At 37.9% G+C, this 25358-nt stretch overlaps 1 protein-coding gene across 1 annotated transcript; it reads right to left on the bottom strand.

The window, feature by feature from the left end:
* Positions 1–475: 475 nt before the first annotated feature.
* Positions 476–24698, bottom strand: scn4ab (sodium channel, voltage-gated, type IV, alpha, b). Its single transcript, XM_056234616.1, has 25 exons — positions 24525–24698; positions 22690–23014; positions 22460–22578; positions 22135–22224; positions 17140–17268; positions 14991–15082; positions 14625–14888; positions 14373–14436; positions 14112–14253; positions 13410–13607; positions 13075–13285; positions 12753–12991; positions 12456–12629; positions 11145–11501; positions 9994–10332; positions 8338–8455; positions 8103–8257; positions 7839–8012; positions 6088–6210; positions 4372–4653; positions 4219–4272; positions 3924–4065; positions 3740–3840; positions 2767–3037; positions 476–2024 (listed from the first exon to the last, which is right to left on the bottom strand). The coding sequence occupies exons 1-25, from the start codon at positions 24617–24619 to the stop codon at positions 787–789; spliced, it is 5496 nt and encodes a 1831-aa protein (XP_056090591.1). The 5' UTR covers positions 24620–24698; the 3' UTR covers positions 476–786.
* Between the last annotated feature and the right edge of the window lie 660 nt (positions 24699–25358).

Raw genomic sequence — 25358 nt, 5'->3', positions numbered from 1 at the left:
TAAAGCATATATGCTCTATTTGTTTTATGGTATGAGTTAGCCTTGGTTAATTTAATTCTTTGGGCAAACTAGAGATTCTGTTTTTATTTGATTTAAGGTTTAAAATGCTACCGGAGTCAATAACCAAATGTACGGCTGTTAGTGAAGTCTGTATAAATACAAACGTGCATAATATTACGTCTTTACATTGAACTATTAGACTAATATACTTGATTAAATTCTGATTTAACTGTTAGTGCAAAATCACAGCGATATGTTTATTTTGAACGGTACAGTTTAAAGTAAGTAAGAATTAACCGTAAATCTAAGTCTCAATATGTGTTAATTGTTAAATGTAATTTAGTCATACTGCAAAAATGATCTGTAAGTCTGTTCTGGCTATCATGGCAAGTCATGGGGGGTTTCCTTTCCTGTAATTCCTCTAAATTACTTTTAAATGATTAGTAATCATTACCATTGACAATTTTTCTTTAAAAAAAAAAGTTTTCATTTCAGATTCTGTGCGTCAAAAATGATTGATGTCTGCACTAAGAGCCCAATCATTTCCAATGCCATTAGACAAACAGTTGATGGTCTTCTCAAGGGCAGTACTGAGAGGAGCCATCGATTGCATCAATAATACTGATTACAACTCTTAGTCATTCGCAAAGAATCTTCGCCTTACTAACTCAATGAATTTCTTTCATACTTGCTGTTGTGTGCCGAAGTATAACTCAAGGGTCTCCTGAAGGGTCTCAGTGTTGTTGGGCTTTCCAAAGGTTGAGTGTACACCATGGCTTGAACCTGCTACACAATTGACTCCTTCAAGTTTTCCGCAGCCCTTGAGGAGTCAGGAACGGGAAAAGGGGCGGAGTGCAAGACCACATCGCTCTGAACCTTCACCGGGGGACGCTTAGCCCCGTGCTGTGTTTCCCCATGTCGAGAGAAAGAGAAACCCACAGGATTGTTGTCCTCAATGGCTTGATCTCCATAAAGATACCTAATTTTGTTAGCGATCATCCCTTCGTTCTCCGGAGCCTCTTCTTCTAGTCTCTTCGAGTCTGTCTTCTCTCTGTACATATACGAGGCGTGTTTGAGGCAGCGTTTGAGGATGTGTGAGCGGTAGGCTTTTTGGATGGTCGAAGCAGCCACTTCTTCTTGCTTACGTCTGAGAGTGCTGGTGATGGGCTCGTACGAAACCTTTGAGGGGTTGTTCGCCATGAACTTCTCCTCCATAGTTCCTTTCATGGCATCCATCTGTCCAGAATCGCCCAGCACCTCTGTAGTGAGGGCCAGGAGGATGTCCAGACAGTGGATCTTATCACCAGGGACCATGGGAAGGTCCATTGTGATCAACTTCAATGTGTTTGGTTTCGGGATTCTCAAGGGGTCTTTCAGCGTGTCGCAGAATTCAGACAGTCTACTGTAATCGATGAACTGAGAAGCAGAGGGGTCAAATTTCTCCCAGGTTTCATAGAACATCTCGAAGTCGTCCTCGCACAAGGGGTCGCCACTTTCTTCCGTCGCTACGTTGAAGTTTTCCAGGATAATGGCTATGTACATGTTGACCACGACGAGGAACGACATGACAATGTAGCTGCAGAAGAAGACGATGCCCACCGCGGGGCTCCCACAGTTTCCTCGGATAGGCGATCCCGGGTTCTCCACATATGGGTCACAGTTTGGTGGGCTGTTGAGAATAGGAGACAACAGTCCATCCCAGCCGGCGGACGTCGTGATCATGAACAAGCATATGATACTGTTCCCGAAGGTCTCGAAATTAAACATGTCATCGATGCCTGCTTCTTTTTTCACGTACGCAAAGTTGGACATGCCGAATATGGAGAAAATGAACATGATTAAGAATAGAAGGAGGCCAATGTTGAAGAGGGCAGGTAGCGACATCATCAGCGCAAACAGTAACGTCCTGATTCCTTTCGCACCCCGGATGAGACGCAGGACACGGCCAATTCTGGCCAGTCGGATGACTCGGAACAGCGTAGGTGACACAAAGTACTTCTCGATGAGGTCTGCCAGCAAAAGACCTGTGAGATGACAAAGAATTAACATGGAAGTATTATGGTCAATTATAATCAATTATTGTAGATAATTATATAATTTAATCTACAATAATCTAATCTACAATTATATAATCCAGGTGCTCCTGTTGATTTCATGATTTTCAAAAACATTCATGGCATTTTCAAGCCTCTAAAAATGTCATGTAAATCAAGTCAAAAGTAATAGCACCCTGAATATGAGTTTGAGTGTAATATTTGGATACATCTTCTTTTTTTTTAAGAAATAAAAATAAATCAATATATTTATTTACGTTTTTGGGAAGTTACACCACATGACATTTTACAATCTGAACTAACCTTGTCTTGTCATAAAAAAGTAAAGTTAAGAGGCTTATAGACCTTTAGACCTATAGACCTAGAGATTTGTTTTTTACATGACTTAGACATAACTCAGATTTGGCAGACAAATGTTTTTCAAATATTAATAAGCAGTGAAGCAGTTTTGTTGAAGTATTCAATTAAATAATCAAATAATAAAGGATTATGCCAAATTAAGGTTTCATTTTCAAAAATGAAAAATCCTTTAATGGGGCTTTTGTTTTTAATATGACATTAAAATGAATTTTAAAAATGCTCATCATAGAAAATCATAGAATATTAATTCAGTTTGAATTTAAATGAATAATAGAACCAAAAAAATTAGCATCCATTAACATTTTTCTACATCACGATTGCTTAGTGATTACTATTAATAAAGCAGCCTTACCCGAGATTGAAAGAATGACCACCACAAAATCAAAAATGTTCCACCCAACGGAGAAGTAGTGATAGCGCAGGGCGATGATCTTGAGAGTGCACTCCCCGGTGAAGAGCACGATGAAGATAAAGTTGATCAAGAACAGGATATTTTCCATCTCCAAACTCTGGTCATCCGTCTCCACCATCATGGTCACCATGTTCAGGCAGATCATCACCATAATGAAGATGTCAAAGAATTGCTTGGTGACCAGGTCGAATACCAAGCCTTGGAAGCAGTTCTTCAAACATCAGATATATCCAGGCAGCATATATGGGAGAAGAGCATCCCGAGGAATAACATGTCAGATTCAACACAAGTGAAAAAAAAAACTTCACCAAAATGTATTTAAAATACATTTATTTCATATTAAGTATGACTTAACCCTAACCCTATCCCATGTTGTTAAGTAACTACAATTCCATTAACATATTTACTGACATGTCAACACTTACTGATATAAATATTGCAATTAAACTTTATTTGGAGTACGAATTTATTGCACAATGCATTTTTCTTAATATTAATCCTAAATATGTCTTAATATCACTATTAGTAAGGATAGTATGATCACTGTATAATATCAGTCTTTAAATGCAAGATATTTAAAGTGTCCCTAAAGTATACTTGCAATAGTTCCACTTTAGCACAATCAAATATACTTAAGTATATCTTTAGTTGGACCTCTCAGCACTCTTTCTGGATAACTAAAGTGCATTAAGTGCAAAATTAGTTGTTCCAATTTAGCAGACTATTATACTATCAATTTAGTATAACAAAAGTACAATTGCAGGGTATTTTTATTAAGTACATAAATATGTAAATGTATTTGTAGTATACTTACATAAAATAAATGTATTTCAAATACATTATTTTTCACTAGGGAAGTCTATTCATTTTAAGGATTCATCTGAGAAAAATGTTGTTTATATATATATATTACCGTAGGCCTTGGAATCGGTTTCTGTGGCTTTTTGGAGCCAAGTTTCTTCATGGCATTGTAGTATTTTTTCTGCTCTTCTGTCATGAAGATGTCTGTTCCTCCTAAGTATAGGCACAGAGACAATTATTCCAGGGCATAAAGTGTTTTAGTGTCGCTACAGATGAAGAAGACCCATTGGCGACACTTATCTTTGCCTTTTGTTGGTTGAAATTGTCAATGATGACACCAATGAATAGATTAAGGGTGAAGAAAGAGCCAAAAATGATGAAGATCACAAAGTAAATGTACATGTAGAGATTTGACTCATATTCTGGCTGATCCTCCACCTGCACGGAGAACACTGTTAAGGAATCGCAGACATATTGTAGGAAAACAATATTGCGCATTCGAATTTGAATCATTTGGGGTCACAAATGTGAGATGACACAACTAGTCATGATTCTCTTATTCTCTTAGTTAATGGTTAAAATCAACATTACGTTACGGGAATCCACAGCACTATACATGATGTCCATCCATCCTTTAAATGTTGCCTGGAAAGCAAAGTGTATTTTTAAGTGTATTTGCCATTGCAGATCAGTGCACATCTGTTTAAGGAGGGCAGACATTTAACGACTAATATCAATGCTCACCACTTGCAGTAAGGAGAGGTAGCCCATGCCTACGTTATCAAAGGTGACCTTCAAATTCTTCCATCGCACATCTGATCCATTTTCCATGAGCATAAAGCAATCAGTCTTATTGTTGACCACACTGGGATGGATAATTGACTCGGATGTTTCGTTGAAGCAGTAGTAGAACTTTCCAGCAAAAAGGTTGACGCCCATGATGCTGAAGATGAGCCAAAAGATTAGGCACACCAGGAGAACGTTGAAGATGGAGGGGATGGCCCCCACCAGGGCATTCACCACCACCTATGCATATTGACAGCGTGAGAGCCTGGAACCCAACCTTAAACCGTTAACCTTCACAAAGATTGAACAGCCAACTTTTTTTTTTTTTTCAACTTAAAAATGAATATGAATAGTTTTTAGTCATGTTACTGATGTGGACACGTGGCTGGCAAAACCACCATAGAACTGCAACACGGACTTTTTCTAACCACAAATATTTAGATCACCTCTTAAAAGAAGAAAAACAAAAATATGTGAACAAAATGGAAGTTTTGGGCATTTGTGGTCCATATACAGTACATCACCTGCTGCAGTATTTCAATAACTAAAACAACGGGACGCTCTAAAATGCTTAACTTGAAAAGTGGCTTTATGTGTTCGTGACATTAAAAGATCAAATTCAGTATAAACCTTATTGATGATGCATATTATATACAGGGGAGCAGATGAGCCCAGAATATGAACGTCACATGAAAGCTATGAATAAGATAAATAGAATTGGTTAGCACTTTATTTTACAGTCCTGGGGCCGGTTGCACCAGTTGTGCACAAGATACAACTTACGCACTACTAATTATTTTTGCGTTTAAGCTCAACTACGTATAAACTAAATATTTACGGAAGCCTCCGATCAGGAGTAACGGTTGGAATAAAATAGCAGACAGACTGAACTGCATCAATAAGCTCTTGTTTTACCCGACAGACTCAATTCTTTAGACTGTGATAATGCTGACATTTACACTCGCTTACATTTTAAGAGAGAGAACATTGTGGAAAATATTACTTTGTTAGTGGCTCTTCAACACATATCCGTCCTAAACAGCATGCCGCTGTGTGCATCGGTCCGTGTTGTGCATGTCAAATAAAAAATCAGTCATTATAAATGTCATTTTAAAATATTTTTTTGCATCAGAATTCATTTGTTGATCCTTATTAATTTTGTTTCAAATACAGTTTCTGAATGTTATTTAGCCTACATATAAAAATACTTATGTTTTTCATGATTAATTGGTATCGTATTTAATGGAAACGTATTTTTACCGTTAGTTACGTGAGGCAAAAGAAGTTAGAATGAAGGATAAACGGAAATTTACAGCATGTAAACACAGCTTCTGCTCACGTATTTGAAGGCTGATGTTGGGAATATTGAGGGTACCCTGTTTCTCATGTACATACTATGTGCTTATTGTAGTAATAACACTAACTGGGTAATAACTAGGTACTAACCCTGAAACTACCCCTAAACCTAACCCTATCCCATGTTGTTGACCTTATATTACTCAGTACTTTTGTGGGCAAGTACACGGTAAGTACATTGAAAGTGCACCTACTGTAAAATAAAGTGTAACTAAGAAATGTGAGGAATAGCATAACTAATAATATTATGGACTGCTAATTAATGAATGCAGTTAAGATGAGGGTGGATGCAGAAAAAGTATACACACACACACTTACCCTCATTCCTTCAAATCTGGAGAGAGCTCGAAGAGGTCTTAGCGCTCTCAGAGTCCTGAGAGACTTAATGGCCCCCAGTTCAGAGTAGCCTAAGATATTTGCAGTGAAGCTGATCAGGGACACCTGAAGAAAGAATAATTCAAATAAAGTATATTACTAAGTATAAGTATAAAATATATCACTGGTTATTTTCACATCAATAACACATCTTAAAGCCCTAATAATAATAATTTCTCAAAATACTGAATTAACCCTTCTGTTGTCTTTAAATACATATTGCTTACCAAATTACCTGATCCATTGTTGGTAAATAATATGCATTTAAATATCACATAAATATGACATTGTTAAGAATATCTGAAAGCACATTTTCTCATTTTCTAAGAAAATGGCTAAATATTTTACAGATTTTCTCAAAAAACAAGAAAATGTACTTTCAGATGTTCTTGACAATGTCATATTTATGCGGGCTGGGTAAAATATCATATTTCCGATAATTGTGATCTTCATTTGAATGATCTCAGTAGCGATTCTTAAAATCCCAACATTGATCTTTTACTCCATTTCAATTTTCAGCGGCTGTTAAAAAGTTTTTTTTTTTTTTTACAGCGCTGTCTATCCTGCAGATGTTACTGCGTTCTGAGGAACTGACTTTGTTGATAATCTTTAAAAAAAGATTAAGCACTACATAATGAAAAATATCATATTTTCATTATATAGTGCTTCGCGGCTGCTAATTCGTCATCACCATAGCGAAAGTAAACATACTTTACCTGACTTGTGAATGTGAGTTCATAGTCTATATAGTGGCAGTAGTGGTCTAATGGTTAGAAAGTCAGACTGGTAACCCAAAGGTTGCGGGTTCGATTTCCAGTACCAGCAGGAAATTACTTTTATTGATGTGCAAATGAGCAAGGTGTCCACGATTTGCAGTGTGTGTGTGTGTTCGGACTATGGGTTACCATACTTGGCCTTCACATGTCAGTATATTGAATGGGATCCAATAAAAAGACAAATAAAAATATTATTTTTTATATTTTTATAAAAATAATATATATTGACATTCCCTCACAGGCTGCGCTACTAAACATTTGTAGTACTGCAGCAAATTGTTTTATATAAGTGGAGAGAAATGGATTTGTTGTGACATATTGACTACTCAAGTCAGAATAATAAAAATATAATTGTGAAATAGACATGAACCAAAATTTAGCTCGAATGTTTTAAATCATTGTTAAAAACACATTTCTTTTCTTTGGCATTTCCTTCGAGTTAAGTCTGTTATTTTCCTGGTAATTTTAATTTTAATATCACTGTATATCGTATACTGTGTATTATAAATGTTTTATTATTGTTTTATTGTTGTACTTTTATTGTGTGCGTAGTGTCCTGTTGTTGCATTTAACCTGTGAAGCACCTTGGTCAACTTTGGTTGTTTTAAGTGTGCTATATATAAATAAAATTGATTGATTGATTGATTGATTGATTGATTGATTGATTGATTGATTGAGATGTACACCATCCATTTACTAATTGCAGAATAATGCAGAAGCTGTTATAAAATATGAGATATTACAGAAATAAACTGTAACTTAACTGTACATTGGGAATTCATTAATTTATAATGGCTTTCAGTGTGAGTCAAATTTGACTCAAGGATCACAGATAGATGAAGTTTGGGTAAAACAATAGTGTGAATTTTATTTGTACTTTTAACATGAAGTTTTCAAGTGGGATGAACTAATACTTACATCAACGATGAGAAAGTCCAGCCAACACCATGCGTTTGTGAAATAGACCTTGAAACCATAGGCTACCCATTTCAGAAGCATCTCAATGACAAACACATAGGTGAAGACCTGATCTGCATATTCAAGGATGATTTTAATCATTCTCCGTTGTTCAATGTATATGTCCTCAAATGCCTAAATTAAAAAAGCATACATATGAAAAAAAAAAAATGAATTCAGTGGACTCTGGTTAAACAAATAAAAATGGTTTATTGATTGACTCACCAAAGCTCCACTGCTGAGGAGAATCATGAAGATGATGAAGGTTTCAAAATAGCTGTGCTCCACAATGGCGTAGCAGGCTTTACGTAAGTTCCACCATGCCTTCCCTTTACCCTGGGTAACGTCAAGCTCCAAGATAGGACATCGCCTGATGCAGTCTAGGAACACACAAAAACCAATATGTTAATAACAAGAATATAACTCAATATAATACACATAGTCATTGTTGATGTCTCACTCTCTGTGTAGCAGTCCTCAGGGAAGGTGGAATCCTCTTCTTCCACCACCTCTAACTCTTCTACCTCAGGAGGTTTGTCCACTGTGCTGCAGGTTGATGATTCATCTCCATATTTCTTCTGTACAGATGAAAAAACTGCAGTTTAATTCTGGCTCTGGATTGAATATAACTTTTACAAACAAATTAATATCCTCTGTGTCTGGAAACCGACAAAAAAGTGTCTCAAACTGCTTGAGGGAGGTTCAAACTTGCTTCCAAGTTCCCAAATCAAGTAAAAATTGGATTCGGCAGGTAAAGCCGCACTCACATTAGACTTCAAGCATGCAAAATTTCTTGTAACATATGACATATGGATATCTGCAATTTTCGTAATATGATGTCACACTCTGCAACATCTTTTTTTATATATTTACTTTCATGCATTTGGCAGATGCTTTTATCCAAAGCAACTTACTTTGAATAGGTAGGTATACAATTTATCAGTTAATGCATGCCCTGGGAATCAAACCAATGACATTGGCATTGCTAGCGCCATGCTATACTGTTTGAGCTACAGGATTCCTGCAGATTTAAAGTTTGCGTTCTTTTAATTCAGCTAAGAGGTCACACTGTGACAAACTGATCTTCTGTTGTTCACGCATCTTTATGTGATCGGAGTTCACCAAACTTGAACTTTGGAATTCGCATGAGATTGCGTTTCCTGTCTCCTGCGTTGGCATGCGTATGAATGGAAGTCAATAGACTGAAAAATCTAGTGTGATCTAGTGGTTTAGGCTGCATTGTATGACAGAGCAAATCAAGGATATTTTAACTGTCAACTCAAGCAAACGTCATTATTTGCTAAATATCTTGTGCAGTTTGACAAAAACGCAAGGAAAATGGCTTAAAAAAATATAATTAAAAGAAATAACAGTAAGGGACATTTTATTTTCAATTTACCCATCACTGGCAGGTGTGTTCAAAGTAACTAATGTGACTAGAAGTTTCAAGATTAGGCTTTATGAAGAAAAAACTAACATAAGATCATGTTACAGTTACCTTACAGATCTTTTTCGACTGTTCACACGAGACTAAAGTACGACTTTGCTTTCGTGTTCCCTCACTCTGCTACATAGCTGGTTGTGAAATGCAGGGCTGTGCGACACATGAGGGCATGACATATGAACTGTGTTACCTGATCCAGTGGCATGCCAACAATCAGTTGCCTAATGAGTTAGAGCCAGCACGCTTAAACAAACCAAATATGAAATAAAATGTATGACTTGAATTGTTAAGACATACATTTTACAATGCATTGGTATATAGTGCAGGTAGGGATTGATTTTTAGAAAGTTTATTAGGCATGGATGTGGTTCTTCTTCAGGATGTCGTTCAGCAAGGTCACTAATCATGCTTTGCCAGTGCTCTTTCCCACGCCCCGTCACCGTGTCACATGATCTCTGCCATTCCTCAGACATACTCTCTAAACAAGATGACCCATGGGGCTCCAGATGGACTTTGCAGGTGTCACAGTATTTGGGACACATGTCTAGGTGTCAAAAGGTGTTGATGGACGGATGTCAGTGACACTCTGGCGACCGGTTTTGCATTTGTGTGAACTTTCACATTAGATTTTAGGAACACAACTATCAGAATTTTTCACTGAACAAAACTCACTTTATCGACGCCTTCTTTGTCTTCATCCTCAGAAGAGCTGTTGCCATCCTCATAATCCGATTCACCATTGGCTATAGGCACTTTGATAACGGACAGACTGGAATTCATGGTGGCCATTTTAGAATCTCCCTCTTTGTTTGCGTTCGCACCCTCTTCCTTTGGCATCAGGCCCAGAAGCTGTCTTGTATGTCCGATAACGAAGGCCTTTACCCAGTCAATGCCTCTTGTTATTCTAGAAATGGCAATCTGCAGATTGTTCATCTCCCCATCGTCATCAGACGCTGCCAGGTTGTCCCCGCTGAAGGAACTGAGCAGCAGAGCCAGGAAGAGATTCAACACCTTCAGGAAGAAAATGAGAAAAACTGTAATAATGCAAAGGATGAAATACAATGACATACAGTACCACATTTGGGATGGGGATATGTGGCTTCCAAGGCCATTCAAGAATGCAATAGTATGAAAATATTTGACTCCTGCTAAACTGATATTTCACTTCTTGAATATCTCAAATAGGTGACTGAAACATGTATAAAACACTGCAACAGAAAGCATTATTTTATGGATAGTTTTAAAGCTATTTTAAATATAAGGACTATCTTTATGTAATCTTAGCTGCTTTTTGATGCCAAAATCAACAACTAGACCAGGTCCATCTTTTCTTTTTTCTGTCCCCTCATATCTCTGATTAGAATCTACTTCATGAAATGTGAATGCTCTCCAAATAGGTATGGACATTTTTTACTTCTTGGGTCTATTCAAAACAAAAGGCCATTGCAGGTTGTCCCTCTAGGTTTGACACCCAACTTTTGTTACCTCAACAGATAAGCCCTTTGGTCTATGAATAACCATAATGAAAATCCCACCGGTGGCCCTTTTGATACTTGTATAAATATGAAGTAAATAAATTTAACCTCCAGTTCAAATTGCATGGTTTTGATCGATACAATGTTGCACATCTGACTTTAAAGCATCTATCTATCTATCTATCTATCTATCTATCTATCTATCTATCTATCTATCTATCTATCTATCTATCTATCTATCTATCTATCTATCTATCTATCTATCTATCTATCTATCTATCTATCTATCTATCTATAAAGTATAATCAAATTTGTCTTATCTAATATAAATGTCATATATCTACTCACCACTAGGTTTCCTATAACCATGACCATCATGAAGACGACGATGCACATGCCTTGGTCAGCCACCTCCATGCAGTCCCACATTGTTTCGATCCATTCCCCACATAAAATACGAAAGATGATGAGGAATGAGTGAAAGAAATCTGTCATGTGCCAGCGAGGGAGCACACAATCCTCTGAGATCTTACACACACAGTCCCTGTAGCTCTTTCCAAAAAGCTGCATCCCCACCACAGCAAAGATGAAGACAATAATGGCCAGGACAAGGGTCAGGTTTCCAAGAGCACCCACAGAATCACCGATGATCCTTATCAGCATGTTTAGGGTTGGCCAAGACTTTGCCAGCTTGAACACACGCATCTGCAACCAACAGAGGCATGATTTGAATAGAGAGATTAGTCCTGAAATTCTGAACAGTGCAACTTCAGTAAACACATTTGTACATAAAATGTATTTAAGTTTATTATAGTTATTTATGACAATGCAAAAGCAACAATGGTACAAAAGATAACGTTACAAAATAATTATATTTCAAATAAATGCTGTTCTTTTGAACTTTCATTTCACCAAAGAGTCCTGGAAAAAATGCATCACGGTTTCCACTAATAAATTGCAAAAAAAAAAAAAAAAGTTTTGCATTGATAATAATAAAAAACCTTTTTCTGAGCATCAAATCATCATATTAGAATGATTTCTGAAGGATCAGAAGACTGGTGTAATGATGCTGAAAATTGAGCTTTGCCATCACAAGAATAAATTACATTTTAAATTAAAATCAAATTAGCAATAATAAAATAAAAGTGCAAAAATATTACACAATATTGCTGTACTACAATACTACAATATTACACAATAAAAAAAAGAAAACAAATAAACTAAAAAAAAATCAAAGATTTTTTTTTTAAACCTGTATTACTTTATTTCTTTGAATGAACGCAAAATGAGTTATTTATAGCAGTGTCTAAGCTGCTCTTTTCTATACAATGAAAGTGAATGGTGACCACTACTCTAAAGTGAGATTTTCAGTAAAAAATTACTTAAATTTCAGTCTTTTCCATACATAACCTATTATATGGTTGAGAAGACTTGGAATTTAGTTAACGAGTCACATGGACTTTTTTATTATGCTTCTATTGTGCTTGACAGCCATTGGTCCCCATCTACTTCCAGTTGTTCTGATTTTTTCATTTGTCTTCCACGGAACAAAGTTTTATACGTTCGGATCGACATGAGGGTGAGTAAATTATGACAGAATTTTAACTTTTAGGTTAACTATCCCTTTAATAGTTGGCAATTCAATCAAGTTTCACCTACCAGACGGAAGGACCTTAGCACAGACAAGCCCTCAACATCGGCTAAGAACAACTCCACCAGGCTCATGGTCACAATTATGCTGTCAAAAATGTTCCAGCCAACCTGAAAGTAATGATAAGGGTCCAGTGCAATAAGTTTTAGCACCATCTCTGCTGCGAAGATACCTGTGAAAACCTGCATGGGATAGAACACAACATGATGCAAGTAAGCCATCAGCTTCTGAAACAAACTTTTAACATATTCTCAAAAGTTATACAGTATAAGTTTTCAATACACATTTAACATTGATGTACTTACCAGGTTTCCCACCGACAATGTGTGTTCAAAACTCTCAGTCATGGGATAGTGCTCCATAGCCATGAACATTGTGTTGAGCACGATGCAGATGGTGATGCCCAGATCCACAAAAGGGTCCATTACAAATAGGTAGACGATCTTCTTAAATTTCACCCATGGAAGGCAGCAATTCCATTTCAGGAATATGTCAGCAAACTTGTACCAGCAGGGAGGACAAGCCCTTTGATTATCTTCCAGCTCTGTTAATTAAAGTAAATATATATATATATATATATATGATTTGTATTCTTTAATTGTTCTGGAACTCACCATTAACACTTACCATCTAAAGCATTGTCTGTAGCATTCACTGCACTCATTTTTCTCATCTGAGAGTCAGGGACTTCTAAGTAATTCATGCTGCCTTTGGATCCATATGATTTCGAAAGGGGTTTCAGTGCGATCCCATCATAGTCGCTCTGAATTTGGTCATCGTCACCTTTATTTTTGCTGGATAGTGATGTCTTGCTGCCATTTACCACCCCGTTCTTCTGCTGCTTGACAAATAAAAACATCAGATAAAATCAGAACTAAAAATTAGTATTTTTCAAAACAAATGATCCAGCTCAGAATGCTCAGGCTACGCTGGTTAAGCTGTTATGTTACCACATGACAAACCTCAGCTTGTTTCTTGAGCTGCTCCAGGATTTTTGCATACTCTTCCTCCTTTTCTTTAGCTTCTGCAAAGGTGGCTTCATTCTGTTCAGCATACGCCATGGCCACCACAGCCAGAATCAGATTGATGAGGTAGAACGAACCCAAGAAGATGATGACTACAAAGAAGATCATATACGTCTTCCCTGCTGCACGGAGCGTCTGAAACATTTAAGACACTTTTCAGTGGTGCTTTTTTGCACACATATGACTTTTTATGCTTTATTTATATTCTTGGTCAAAATCATTGAGAACTACAAATGGCTACTTCTATAAAACACTGACATGCATTGAAAGGTTTGGGGTTGGTAAGAATTTCTATAACATTTTTTTTTAAAAGTCTCTTATTTTAGCCAAAGTTTAATATTTTTCTGAAACCATGACATATTTTTCAAGATTCTTTGCTAAGTTCAAAAGAACAGCATTTATTTGAAATACTCAATATGGCCTTGCTGAATTAAAGTATTAATTCAGTAGCAGTAACAGTAACAGTAGTGCACCTAAAACAAGCATTCACTTCATGTTAAGATGTGTTTATTACTGGAATGAATTGTAATTGTACAATCTTAACCTTTTGTTATGGATTGATACATGTCATTTTGTTAACCATTGTATTTTCACATGCAAGAAGGTGAGGAACAATGTGCACAGAATGCATATACCCACCAACTGGAACAAGTTCTCCCAGAAGTCTTGAGTCATTAGCCGGAAAAGGGATAAGAAAGCCCAGGCAAAGGTGTCATAACTAGTGTAGCCATAATTTGGGTTTCGGCCAGCTTTCAGGCATACGAACCCCTCAGGGCACTTCCTGTGAACAGCAACCGTGAACAGGTGATTTAATATAAATACATTCAGTTTGCTTAAAACTGCTCTGAATACAGTTTGAATTAAATTCTTTGATATTTCTCCCTGTTGGGGACATTATACCCTGCATCAGAGCTGTTCCCACAGAGTAAAGGATCCATATGGCCAGGTACATAGTAGTGGTTTTCTATGGAAAGGGAATGGAGATATGTTTACTAAAGTGTTAAATGACTGTAACTGCAGTAGATGACAAGTTCTCATTCATTTTGAGCAACTTCATCTGTATCCAAACCCATTCGTAATAATTCCTACTATGTGCAGCAATTGCAGGCTACGTTTGTGACTTATTACTTCAGTAATGTGATGTGATGTCACCTTCTCTTTCAATATATTCCTCGTAGTTGTAAAAGCTGTAGTCAGCTTCAGTGCCATTGACGTCTGTGTGATTGAAGAGCATGGTCAGGTTGTCACTGTAGCTCCAGCCAAGTGGAGGCCATTTGACACATTTTTGCCGCAAATTTCCCATGAACAGTTGCAGGCCAATGAGAGCAAACACGCTGAGACAGAAGACGGTGAGGATCATGACATCCGCCAGTTTCTTCACAGACTGAATCAGGGCGCCAACAATGGTTTTTAGACCTGGAATTCATAGTTGAACAAAATCTCAGCTGATGCATTCCCAAACTGTACAAAACATTTTCATTTCAAGTGAGTTGCCATGTTAAATGACATGCTATTTACCTGGAATTACAGTAATTGTTTTCAGGGCGCGGAGAACACGGAAAGTCCTCAGAGCGGATACATTCCCCAAGTCCACAAACTCTGTGACGTACCTGTGGATGAAGTAAAAAGACTCACAATGTTTATTATTTTAAAACCTCACAACTGACACGGTATACGTTCAACTTATTAATAACTTATTCATATTAATAGTTTTAAATATTTCTACATAATAAAAATATTTTTTTTTAGTATTTTACAATTTTGACTTTTTACCAAATACTGACTTTTTTTTTCAATAATAATAAAAAATAACCAAAGGTAAAATAAATATTTAGTAGAGCACTAAATTAAATAGACTATACAATTAAATGGATGGACAATGTTATTTTTGAATAATAACAACAGGTTCTAACATGTTTGCCTCAATCTGGATATTTCTGTACATCTGGTCTTGGGCAATGACCATGATTTATGTCGTCCCAAAGGACATTGATTAAGTATACTTTCTGGTTTGATAGTAAGTTGTGACACAATGTTCACGTGTTACAGTAATGTGTTGTATTAGCTCATTTCATTTATTACATTTAACAAGCAACAAAAAAAATAACTTTTTTGTGCAATGAACTATCATCCCACCTATTAAATCATTAATCAAAAAACCAAAACCTCTTTTTTGGGGGATAAATCCTTGAAAATATGTGCAAAAACTTTTTTAAGTCCATTTGGAGTATTTGTGGCTCAAGAAAGTGTACATTACAAAAATATGCTTAAAAGTCATGGTGATAAAAGAGATTTGAGAGTCAGTTTTGCAGAGTCTTCTGAGTAGTGTCGAAATTGCTGGGGTAAGAGATATGTTCAGTGTAGACTATATTTAGCTTGAGTGCAACAGTCGATCACAGAAGCCAAATGGCATCATTATGTGTATACTATGGACCAATAGCAAGTGAGATGCCTGTTGGGTATTGGATCACAGCATTGAATTATGATGTCTTTGAACTTCAGGTGACCGATTTCATGTGAAAGTACAGGAGCCATGAGAAACACATTATACAATTGCTAAAGTACTGTGAGAAAGTATTGAGAGAAATAAGCATTGATGAAATGTGCTGTTTTAAAATAGTCCTGATACCTGTAGCTCAATCAGTAGAGCTTGGTGCAAACAGTGCCAAGGTCATGGGTTCAGTTCGCAGGGACTATTAAAAAATGTGTACTTTGAATGCAACGTAAGTCGCTTTGGATAAAAAGCTGGCAAATGCATAGAGGTAACGTAAATCTAAAAACAAAAATAAGCTGCAATAGGAAGCTAAAATATTCATCAACAACCTGTTGTGTTCATACACTTTATATATTGAGGATTCACTTGACTAGGCATCAGGGGAAATACACAAGAAATAACATTTATTCCGTTTTTCTGATAACATGCATGACTTTATACTTACCTATATACATATAAAATACCTTTAGCTATTAGTACCAAGTAATCCTATGTAAACAGCAGATGGAATCATAGAGGGAATAATAATAACTGTAATAACTGGACCACAAAAGTTCTTGTTCACCTTCAGAACTACAATCAAACGCAGCCTTTTAGTGTTCTGAGGAGGGCCAAAGTGTGAAGCTGCTAAAAATAGGCCTGCTAAGTGATCTCACTTTACAAGTGGATAAACATTTTCATTCAGCCAGGCTGTGATTGTAAAGGGAGGTGAGGGTGGACCTTGGGGAGGCGTATGGAGAAGCTGAGGAGGGCTGTTTACAGAGGACCAGGCCATGCAGGCAGCCTCATTACACTTTTGGTGATGCTGTAAACACACTGACCTTTGACCTCTCACATCTGAGTGGGTATTTTCACAATGCCTTTGTGTCTAATGTGGTTGCCACATACCCTGACTGAGCAAAAACTGATTAGTCGCACACTATGCTGACTATTTGGAATGGCATCTGATTACGGAAACTGCTGTTAAAAATAAAGCTGTAAATGGTTCCAGTCCTCTTCTGAACAATCCATTTGCATTAAAACCACAACACTAATTGAAGGATTTATAGTGCAACATTTTGGATCTCACAAACATTTTTCATCAATAAATTTAGAGCCATAACAAATGTTTGCACTGGCTTGTTTAGCCACTGATTTTACATTCAGGTTATATTCATTCACGGTCATACTTACGCCATGCTGATGACCATGAAATCCAGCCAATTCCACGGGTCTCGTAGGAATGTGAAATGACCCTTGCAGAAGCCTCTGGACAGCACCTTTACCAATGCCTCAAAGGTATAGATGCCAGTGAAAACGTACCTACGAAGATCCAAATTGCACAATAAACAATCAAGGTCTATAAATGTGTCTCTATAACATCCACTTTAGGTTTCAGGTCAGCTCATTTTGTGTGAATTTTATTTCTGTCAGGACCACTATCGTCAAATACGATTGACAATTAGCATACAGTTAGGATTGGCGGTATGGTTCTGTTCTGGGCGAGAACTCCCTGCGCATCCATGCAGCCTAGCATGGATAAGAGCAGCAATAACCCCCCTTAGGGTAAACAGAACAGAACCAACATGAATGTATTGCAGATATCATTAATTCAAGATTTAAAAGTACAACATAATTCGAGAATTTATTCTGATTCAAGGGGAATCAGAATGCCAAATCCTGACTGATGAGAGGAGGAGCTGGGGATGGAGGAGGGTAATGAGCTCCTGAGAAATGTGATAACTGCTGATAATACTGAAGGAGCTTATATATGTATACAGTGATAGGCGTCGTATTCCTATAGGTAGACGTGGATCAGCTGAGAGTCAGCTGATGCGAGCTTGACTAAAGTGACCTGCCAGAACTGATGCTACGCTTAATTTTATGTCAAGACCATTACAGAATGTCTTAAAGGTAGGGTAGGCAATTTAAGAGAGGCTAGCAACAGCAAGCTTGCTTTAAAAGCATAAGATCCCACCCTCCCTTCAGAGCGTCTCCGAAACACGCCTCCTTCAAAACACATGAACGCATACAGCCAGAGCAGAGTCTGCAAAGCGTCACGAGAGATGGTGTTAAATTACCTCGTCTCAAAGAACATCACTTTACAATAATAATGAACGTAAACAACTTAAAGAGCGCTGACTTGTACCACCTGACTGCAGTAGATTAATTTTGCCATTTATAGTGTGGCCATAGAAATGCATAAATCCGAGTACGAGGACGTGAACATCTGAGTTGCCATCTCTAAACCAGATCACAACCTGGTTTACTTACAGCCACTGTACACTCCCCTGGTCCAAAAACAACCAGTGACAATTCACACCAGCAGGAGGTGGTCCCCTGAGATGGAAAGTGCCCTGAGAGACTGCTATAACACCACAGTCTGGGATGTGCTGATCGACCCGCATGGTGGGGACATAGAGGGGATGACACATTGTTTGACGGACTACCTGAACTTCTGTGCAGATGTGGTCTGCCCCATCAAGACTGTTCGCTGTTACCCCAATAACAAGCCATGGGTAACAAGGGAGGTCAAGGCTGTCCTCAACAGGAAGAAGGCTGCCTTCAGGAGTAGGGACAGGGAGGCCATGAAGGCAGCACAGCGGGAAGTGAAACAATGTGTGAGGGAAGCTAAGGACAACTACAGGAGGAAAGTGGAGGAGAAACTGAGGGAGAACAACATGAAGGAGGTCTGGGATGGCGTGAGGACCATCACTGGTCATAATACAAAGACAAGAGCTACAGGGGGGACAATGGAGATTGCTAATGAGCTGAATGACTTTTTTAATAGGTTTAATCAGCCCTTGTCACCCCCACCCTCACCCTCACCCACACCCACACCCCCACTGCAGCAATGTCTCCTTCCCCCCACACACCTCCCCTCTGACACCACCATACCCCCCCCCCCCCCCCCCGACTTTGCAATGCCCCCTTCTATACACTTTTCCCCTAACGCCACAGTACCCCCCTCCTCCTCAATACAAGCCCCGCCCCTCATCACTACAGACCAGGTCAGAGAACAGCTGAGAAGGCTCCGGCCGGGGCAAGGCAGCGGGCCCGGATAAAGTGTGTCCGAGACTGCTGAAGACCTGTGCTGCAGAGCTAGGGGAGCCGCTCCAACGGATCTTCAACCTTAGCTTGCAGCTAGGGAGAGTGCCCACCCTCTGGAAGACATCCTGCATCGTTCCAGTTCCCAAGAAGAACAGGCCCAGCGAGCTGAATGACTTTCGACCAGTGGCACTCACTTCACACCTGATGAAGACGTTGGAGCGGCTCCTCCTCAGCCTCCTCAGACCCCAGGTGCAGCACGCCGTGGACCGCCTGCAGTTTGCGTACCAGCCAGATGTTGGTGTGGAGGATGCCATCCTCTACATGCTGCACCGTGTCCACTCCCATCTGGATAAGGGGAACGGCACAGTGAGGATACTCTTTTTGGACTTCTCCAGCGCCTTCAATACCATCCGCCCCCCCATACTCTAGGACAAACTGATCAGGATGGGAGTGGACCCCTCTCTGGTAGACTGGATCCGAGATTACCTCACGGACAGGCCACAGCACGTCAGGATGAAGGACATCATGTCTGACACTGTGGTCAGCAGCACTGGAGCCCCTCAGGGCACAGCCTACAGCTCTACACCTCTAAGACAAAGGAGCTGGTCGTTAACTTTTGCAGGACCAGATCAAGTCCGCGACCGGTCCTGTTGGAGGGAATTGAGGTGGAGGCAGTCAAATCATACAAATACCTCGGACTGTGGCTGGATAACAAACTGAACTGGACAACACACACAAGCCACCTGTACAAAAAAACACAGAGCAGGCTGTACTTCCTGAGGAGACTGCGTTCTTTTAACATCTGCAGCAAACTGCTGTTCATGTTTTACCAGCCTGTGGTCACCAGTGTCCTCTTCTACACTGTGGTGTGCTGGGGGGGCAGCATATCCAAGAAGGACATCAACAGGCTGGATAAACTGATCAGGCGGGCCGGCTCTGTGATCGGTATAAAGCTGGACTCACTGGTGATGGTGGCAGAGAGGAGGACACTGGGCAAACTACTGGACATTATTGATAATGCCAGCCACCCTCTGCACACCATCATCAGTACTCAGAGGAGCCGGTTCAGTGGAAGGCTGCTCCTTCCCAGGTGCCGGACTAATAGACTCAAGGACTCCTTTGTCCCTCATGCCATCAGACTCTACAATTCCTCACTTGGGGGGAGGAGGAAATAGGGCAGAGAGGACATACATATACATACATACACATACATACACACATACATACATACCTGTACTTTCATTATACCTCACTATATCATTATAACAGTGGACTTAACATTGACAATTTTTAAAATAATTTATGGTTGTTGATATTTTTATTAATGTTATTATTATTATTGTACTGTTGTATTGTATTTTCTCCTTTTCTCTGCTACTCTCTTTTTCCTTTGCTAAAACTGCTGCTGGAATTTTCAATTTCCTTGCGGGAGTCTTCCTAAAAGGATTAATAAAGATAAGTCTAAGTCTAAGTCTAAGTCTCTTAATTACGGCAATTACGACATGGAGTAAAAGCAGCATAAGCTCGTTGTTTTGGTTCAGGAGAAACTGTAAAAGACACCTGCTGTTTGTTTATGGCGCATGGTGACTGTCTGTGTACAACTCTGCATTACCTTTTGAAACGCGCTGATGATGTGTGCGAGAGCAGCTGTGCGTAGGTACGGAAATACATACAGTATGTTGACAGGCAGGAGGGACATCGTATCAATTTATTCGGACCAAATGGAGTGAGTGGACGAAAAACTTTTGGTCCTGAGACTTACACGGAAGATATATGTAAAAAAAAAAAATATTTAGACCACCTCTATTATCGATTGCTATCAGGGTATGAAGAGAGTTTCAACCAGTATAACAAAAGTGTTTATAAAAATCATTGCCTACCCTACCTGTAAGTTCCAGTTCCTGAATTTAAATTCAATTTGAATTGAAGTACCAAACAGGACAGACCAATAGAACAATAGATAGATAGAACAATAGATAGATACAGACAGACAGACAGACAGACAGACAGACAGACAGACAGACAGACAGACAGACAGACAGACAGACAGACAGACAGACAGACAGACAGACAGACAGACAGACAGACAGACAGACAGACAGACAGACAGACAGACAGACAGACAGACAGACAGACAGACAGACAGACAGACAGACAGACAGACAGACAGATAGATAGATAGATAGATAGATAGATAGATAGATAGATAGATAGATAGATAGATAGATAGATAGATAGATAGATAGATAGATAGATAGATAGATAGATAGATAGATAGATAGACAGATAGACAGACAGACAGACAGACAGGCAGACAGACAGACAGACAGACAGACAGACAGACAGATAGATAGATAGATAGATAGATAGATAGATAGATAGATAGATAGATAGATAGATAGATAGATAGATAGATAGATAGATAGATAGACAGACAGACAGACAGACAGACAGACAGACAGACAGACAGACAGACAGACAGACAGACAGATAGATAGATAGATAGATAGATAAACAGATGGAGAGACAGACAGACAGATAGATAGATAGATAGATAGATAGATAGATAGATAGATAGATAGATAGATAGACACATACAGACAGACAGACAGATAGATAAATAGACAGACAGACAGATAGATAAATAGACAGACAGACAGATAGATAAATAGATAGACAGATAGATAGATAGATAGATAGATAGATAGATAGATAGATAGATAGATAGATAGATAGATAGATAGATAGATAGATAGATAGATAGATAGATAGATAGATAGATAGATAGATAGATAGATAGATAGATAGATAGATACATAGATAGATAGATAGATAGATAGATAGATAGATAGATAGATAGATAAACAGATGGAGAGACAGACAGACAGACAGATAGACAGATAGATAGATAGATAGATAGATAGATAGATAGATAGATAGATAGATAGATAGATAGATAGATAGATAGATAGATAGATAGATAGATAGATAGATAGATAGATAGATAGATGATTATAGATAGATGATTATATATGGATGACATAGATAGAATGATAGGTAGCTAGTAGATGTGTCATTGGTGGGGTTGTGTAATTGAGGAATGTTGGATAGATTTTGGAGAAATGGTGCAACTCTTACTCTACTGTTTTGCTCCAGGATGGAGGGTCACTCATTGTCATGAAAGCACAGTTGGACAAGATGGTTAACATGATGAACAAGCTAAACAATTTGTTGTGAGTAAAGGAGAACTCAGAAGGATAATTTGTGCCTCTAAACTGAACGAAAACTCTGTCTCTGAGCATTACACAAACCTAAGATGTCAACTTAAAACATGGAAATCAAACAACAGACGGAGAACATTGTTGATATACTGTATATAATCTATATAAACCTGTATATACTATATATATTTTATTTCCTAATCTAATCTATTTCCATAGGTTATATTGAATATAAAGGATATGAATGTATGAGTATTCTTATGGCTACTCGTCGGATGGGGTTGAAGGGACTTAGAATGTAGCAGGCAGGTTCAGCATTGAATCTGAATATTGTTTTCCCTTTGGTGACCACGATGAAAGTCTGAAAAACAGAAAAAGGGACAGAACACCTCTTGTGGAGTAACTATTATTCTGATAAGCCAGACCTGTAAAAAATTGTTCACTTCACTGGTATTTTGCTTTTGCCACTGACTTTTTGTGCTTTGTAGAATGGATCCAACTCTTCAACAGGAACATTGAGGAGCTTTGGTGGAGGGTCTCCGTAGATGAACGGAAGGGACTTTCCTGCTTCCAAATCACTGCTGGGTTTGGGCAGATTTTCTTCAGCCACCTCGATATTCTGGGCCTTCATGTGTTCCTGCTCGGCGGCTTCTTCTGCCATCCGCCGCTCGATCTCGGCGAGCGACTCCAAAGTGAAGGGGCGGAACACATCGATGCCAGCGTGAGGGAGTAGGCGTGCCATCTTGACATTCTGCTGAAGGAGGGCTGCCACCACTTCGGGGTCTCTCAATTGTTCCCTGCAGGGATAGAGAAAGGTGGTACATTAAAAACAGGTGTGGTACATTAGTAAACCCTCTCTGAAAGTCATCACATGAGATATTAGACCTGTAACGTCTGTAATTCCTTGTAAAACATTATTCATATTCAGTCATGCTAAACAAGTATTGAACAATTAATTGAATTTCTGTCAATTAAAAAAAGGAAATTATGAAATTACAGCTTATAATATATTATAATTTATTTTATAAATAGCATTTGTAATCACATGTTAGTTTCCTGCAAACATAAAACGTTTTTTGTACGTCTCAGAGTTAGAAATAAGGATATTTGAAAATAGTTTAAATAATGAGTTAAATAAAGTGAGATTTTATACACTAGCCTTTTAAAAATGATGTCAGTAAGAAATCAATACTTTTAATACCTAAATATATTAAAATGATCAAAATTGGAAAAAAAAATGACACTAAAGACATCTACATATACATGATCCTTCAGAAATCATTCTAATATGCTGTTGTATTATCAATGTTGGAAACAGTTGTGCTGCTTAATATTTTTTTATAACCTGATATTTTTCCCAGGATTCTTTGATGAATAAAAAGTAAAAAAAAAAAAAAAAAGGAAAGAAAGAACAGAATTTATTTAAAATAGAAATCTTGTGTTCAAAAGTTTGGGGTCAGTAATTTTTTTCTTTATTTTTTTTTAAAAAGAAATTAATCTTTTTTGTTCAGCAAGGATGTGTTCAATTAATAAAAAGTGATAGTAAAGATTTATATTGTTAAAAAAGATTTCTATTTTGAATAAATGCTGTTCTTTTTAACTTTTCATCAATGAATCCTGTAAAAAGTATCAAAGGTTCCAAAAAACAAAATTAACCATCACAACTGTTTCCAACATTGATAATAACTGAGGAGCAAATCATCATGTTAGAATGATTTCTGAAGGATCATGTGACACTGAACACTCGAGTAATGCTGCTGAAAATTCAGCGTTGCATCACAGCAATACATTATATTTTAAAGTATATTAAAATAGAAAACAATTATTTTAAATTTTAATAATATTTCACAATATTAGTGTTTTACTGTATTTTTGATTTTGACGAAATGCAGTCTTGATGAGCATAAGAGACTTCTTTCAAAAACCTTTCTTTTGAAAGGTACTGTATATAAAATGTTTTTTTTTTTTTTTGCTATGCAAATCCAACTCTTCATACAGTGAGGTGACTATTTCTTGTAATTTTGAGATATATAGTCATGCAGTCATGCAGACTTACATGCAGGATCTTTCCTTTTTCAGTGCAACCAAATGTGTAAGTTAAGGCAACAATGAAAACTTTCCTTAAAACATAAATCAAAGCATTATATTCCACAGTTTTACTAAACTGTACATCATTATTAAAACGGAAATACTCTAAAATTTGCACAGCACCGCCACAACAAACAACTATAATCGAGCTGCACAAAAAATTAGCAATTGCGACAAATAGTCGCAATTAAGTTACATATATTGACCAAACAAACTTACAGTTGATGAGGCCATAGTTTTAGCTTAGCTCTGATTGGGTGAGGAGCACGGTTCCTACGCCAAATCTCCGACAGGTTTATCTTTCGCTTATTCATGGCTGCTGTGTCCCCAGTTTCAGCGTACAGTTAAAAGCTCTCGACAAATTGAAGAATGCTACTCAGACTGTGTGCTGAAGTTTGTGGGCCGCTTTTTTACTTCTGGGTCCAGCTGGACCAGGATGAGACCCTGCCCCCTCAGAGTAACAAAACCATCCAGCACACAAAGACTCGATTGAAGACGATTTTCCACTTTAAAAGATTTGCCCCAGACAAATCTGTCAAATGTGATCACTAAATGACAAGAAGCACCATAGTGTTGAGAAGTGTCATTTATCAGACACTCATCTAATTATAAAAGAACAAAGTTCTGGTTTTAATATTGCATCACATTCTAATTACAAAACAACATTTATCATCATTATTTTAATATTATTTTCAAGTGACAGCTTACATTTCTGCACCTGTTCACAAAAATCATTGGGTTCTTTTATGTGAAAAATCAATAAAATTGCATCACTACTGTTCAAGTGGCCCCATTCCAGTCTTTTTGCAGACTCCACACACCGGCTTAACTCTCAGCGAGACAGTGACTCACTGCACATGAACGTACAAAGAGTGAAGAGCACTGGTAACTTCCCAGAAGTTGTGTTTTAGTGCTAATTCCACCCAGCAGGGAGCTGCTTATCCAAAAAAAAAATCTTCCTCTTTACGATTTTTGAAAAACATTCTGTAATTCAACTGCATTTGATCACAGATCACTCACTGACCATCTGATAAATACTGCACACAAAAATAT

Source organism: Rhinichthys klamathensis, unplaced genomic scaffold (genome assembly GCF_029890125.1).
Source record: "Rhinichthys klamathensis goyatoka isolate OS25496 unplaced genomic scaffold, OSU_Roscu_1.1 h1tg000401l_1, whole genome shotgun sequence".
Lineage (NCBI taxonomy): Eukaryota > Metazoa > Chordata > Actinopteri > Cypriniformes > Leuciscidae > Rhinichthys > Rhinichthys klamathensis.
Note: the sequence above shows the minus strand (reverse complement) of the source record. Positions and strands in the feature narration are given on the sequence as shown.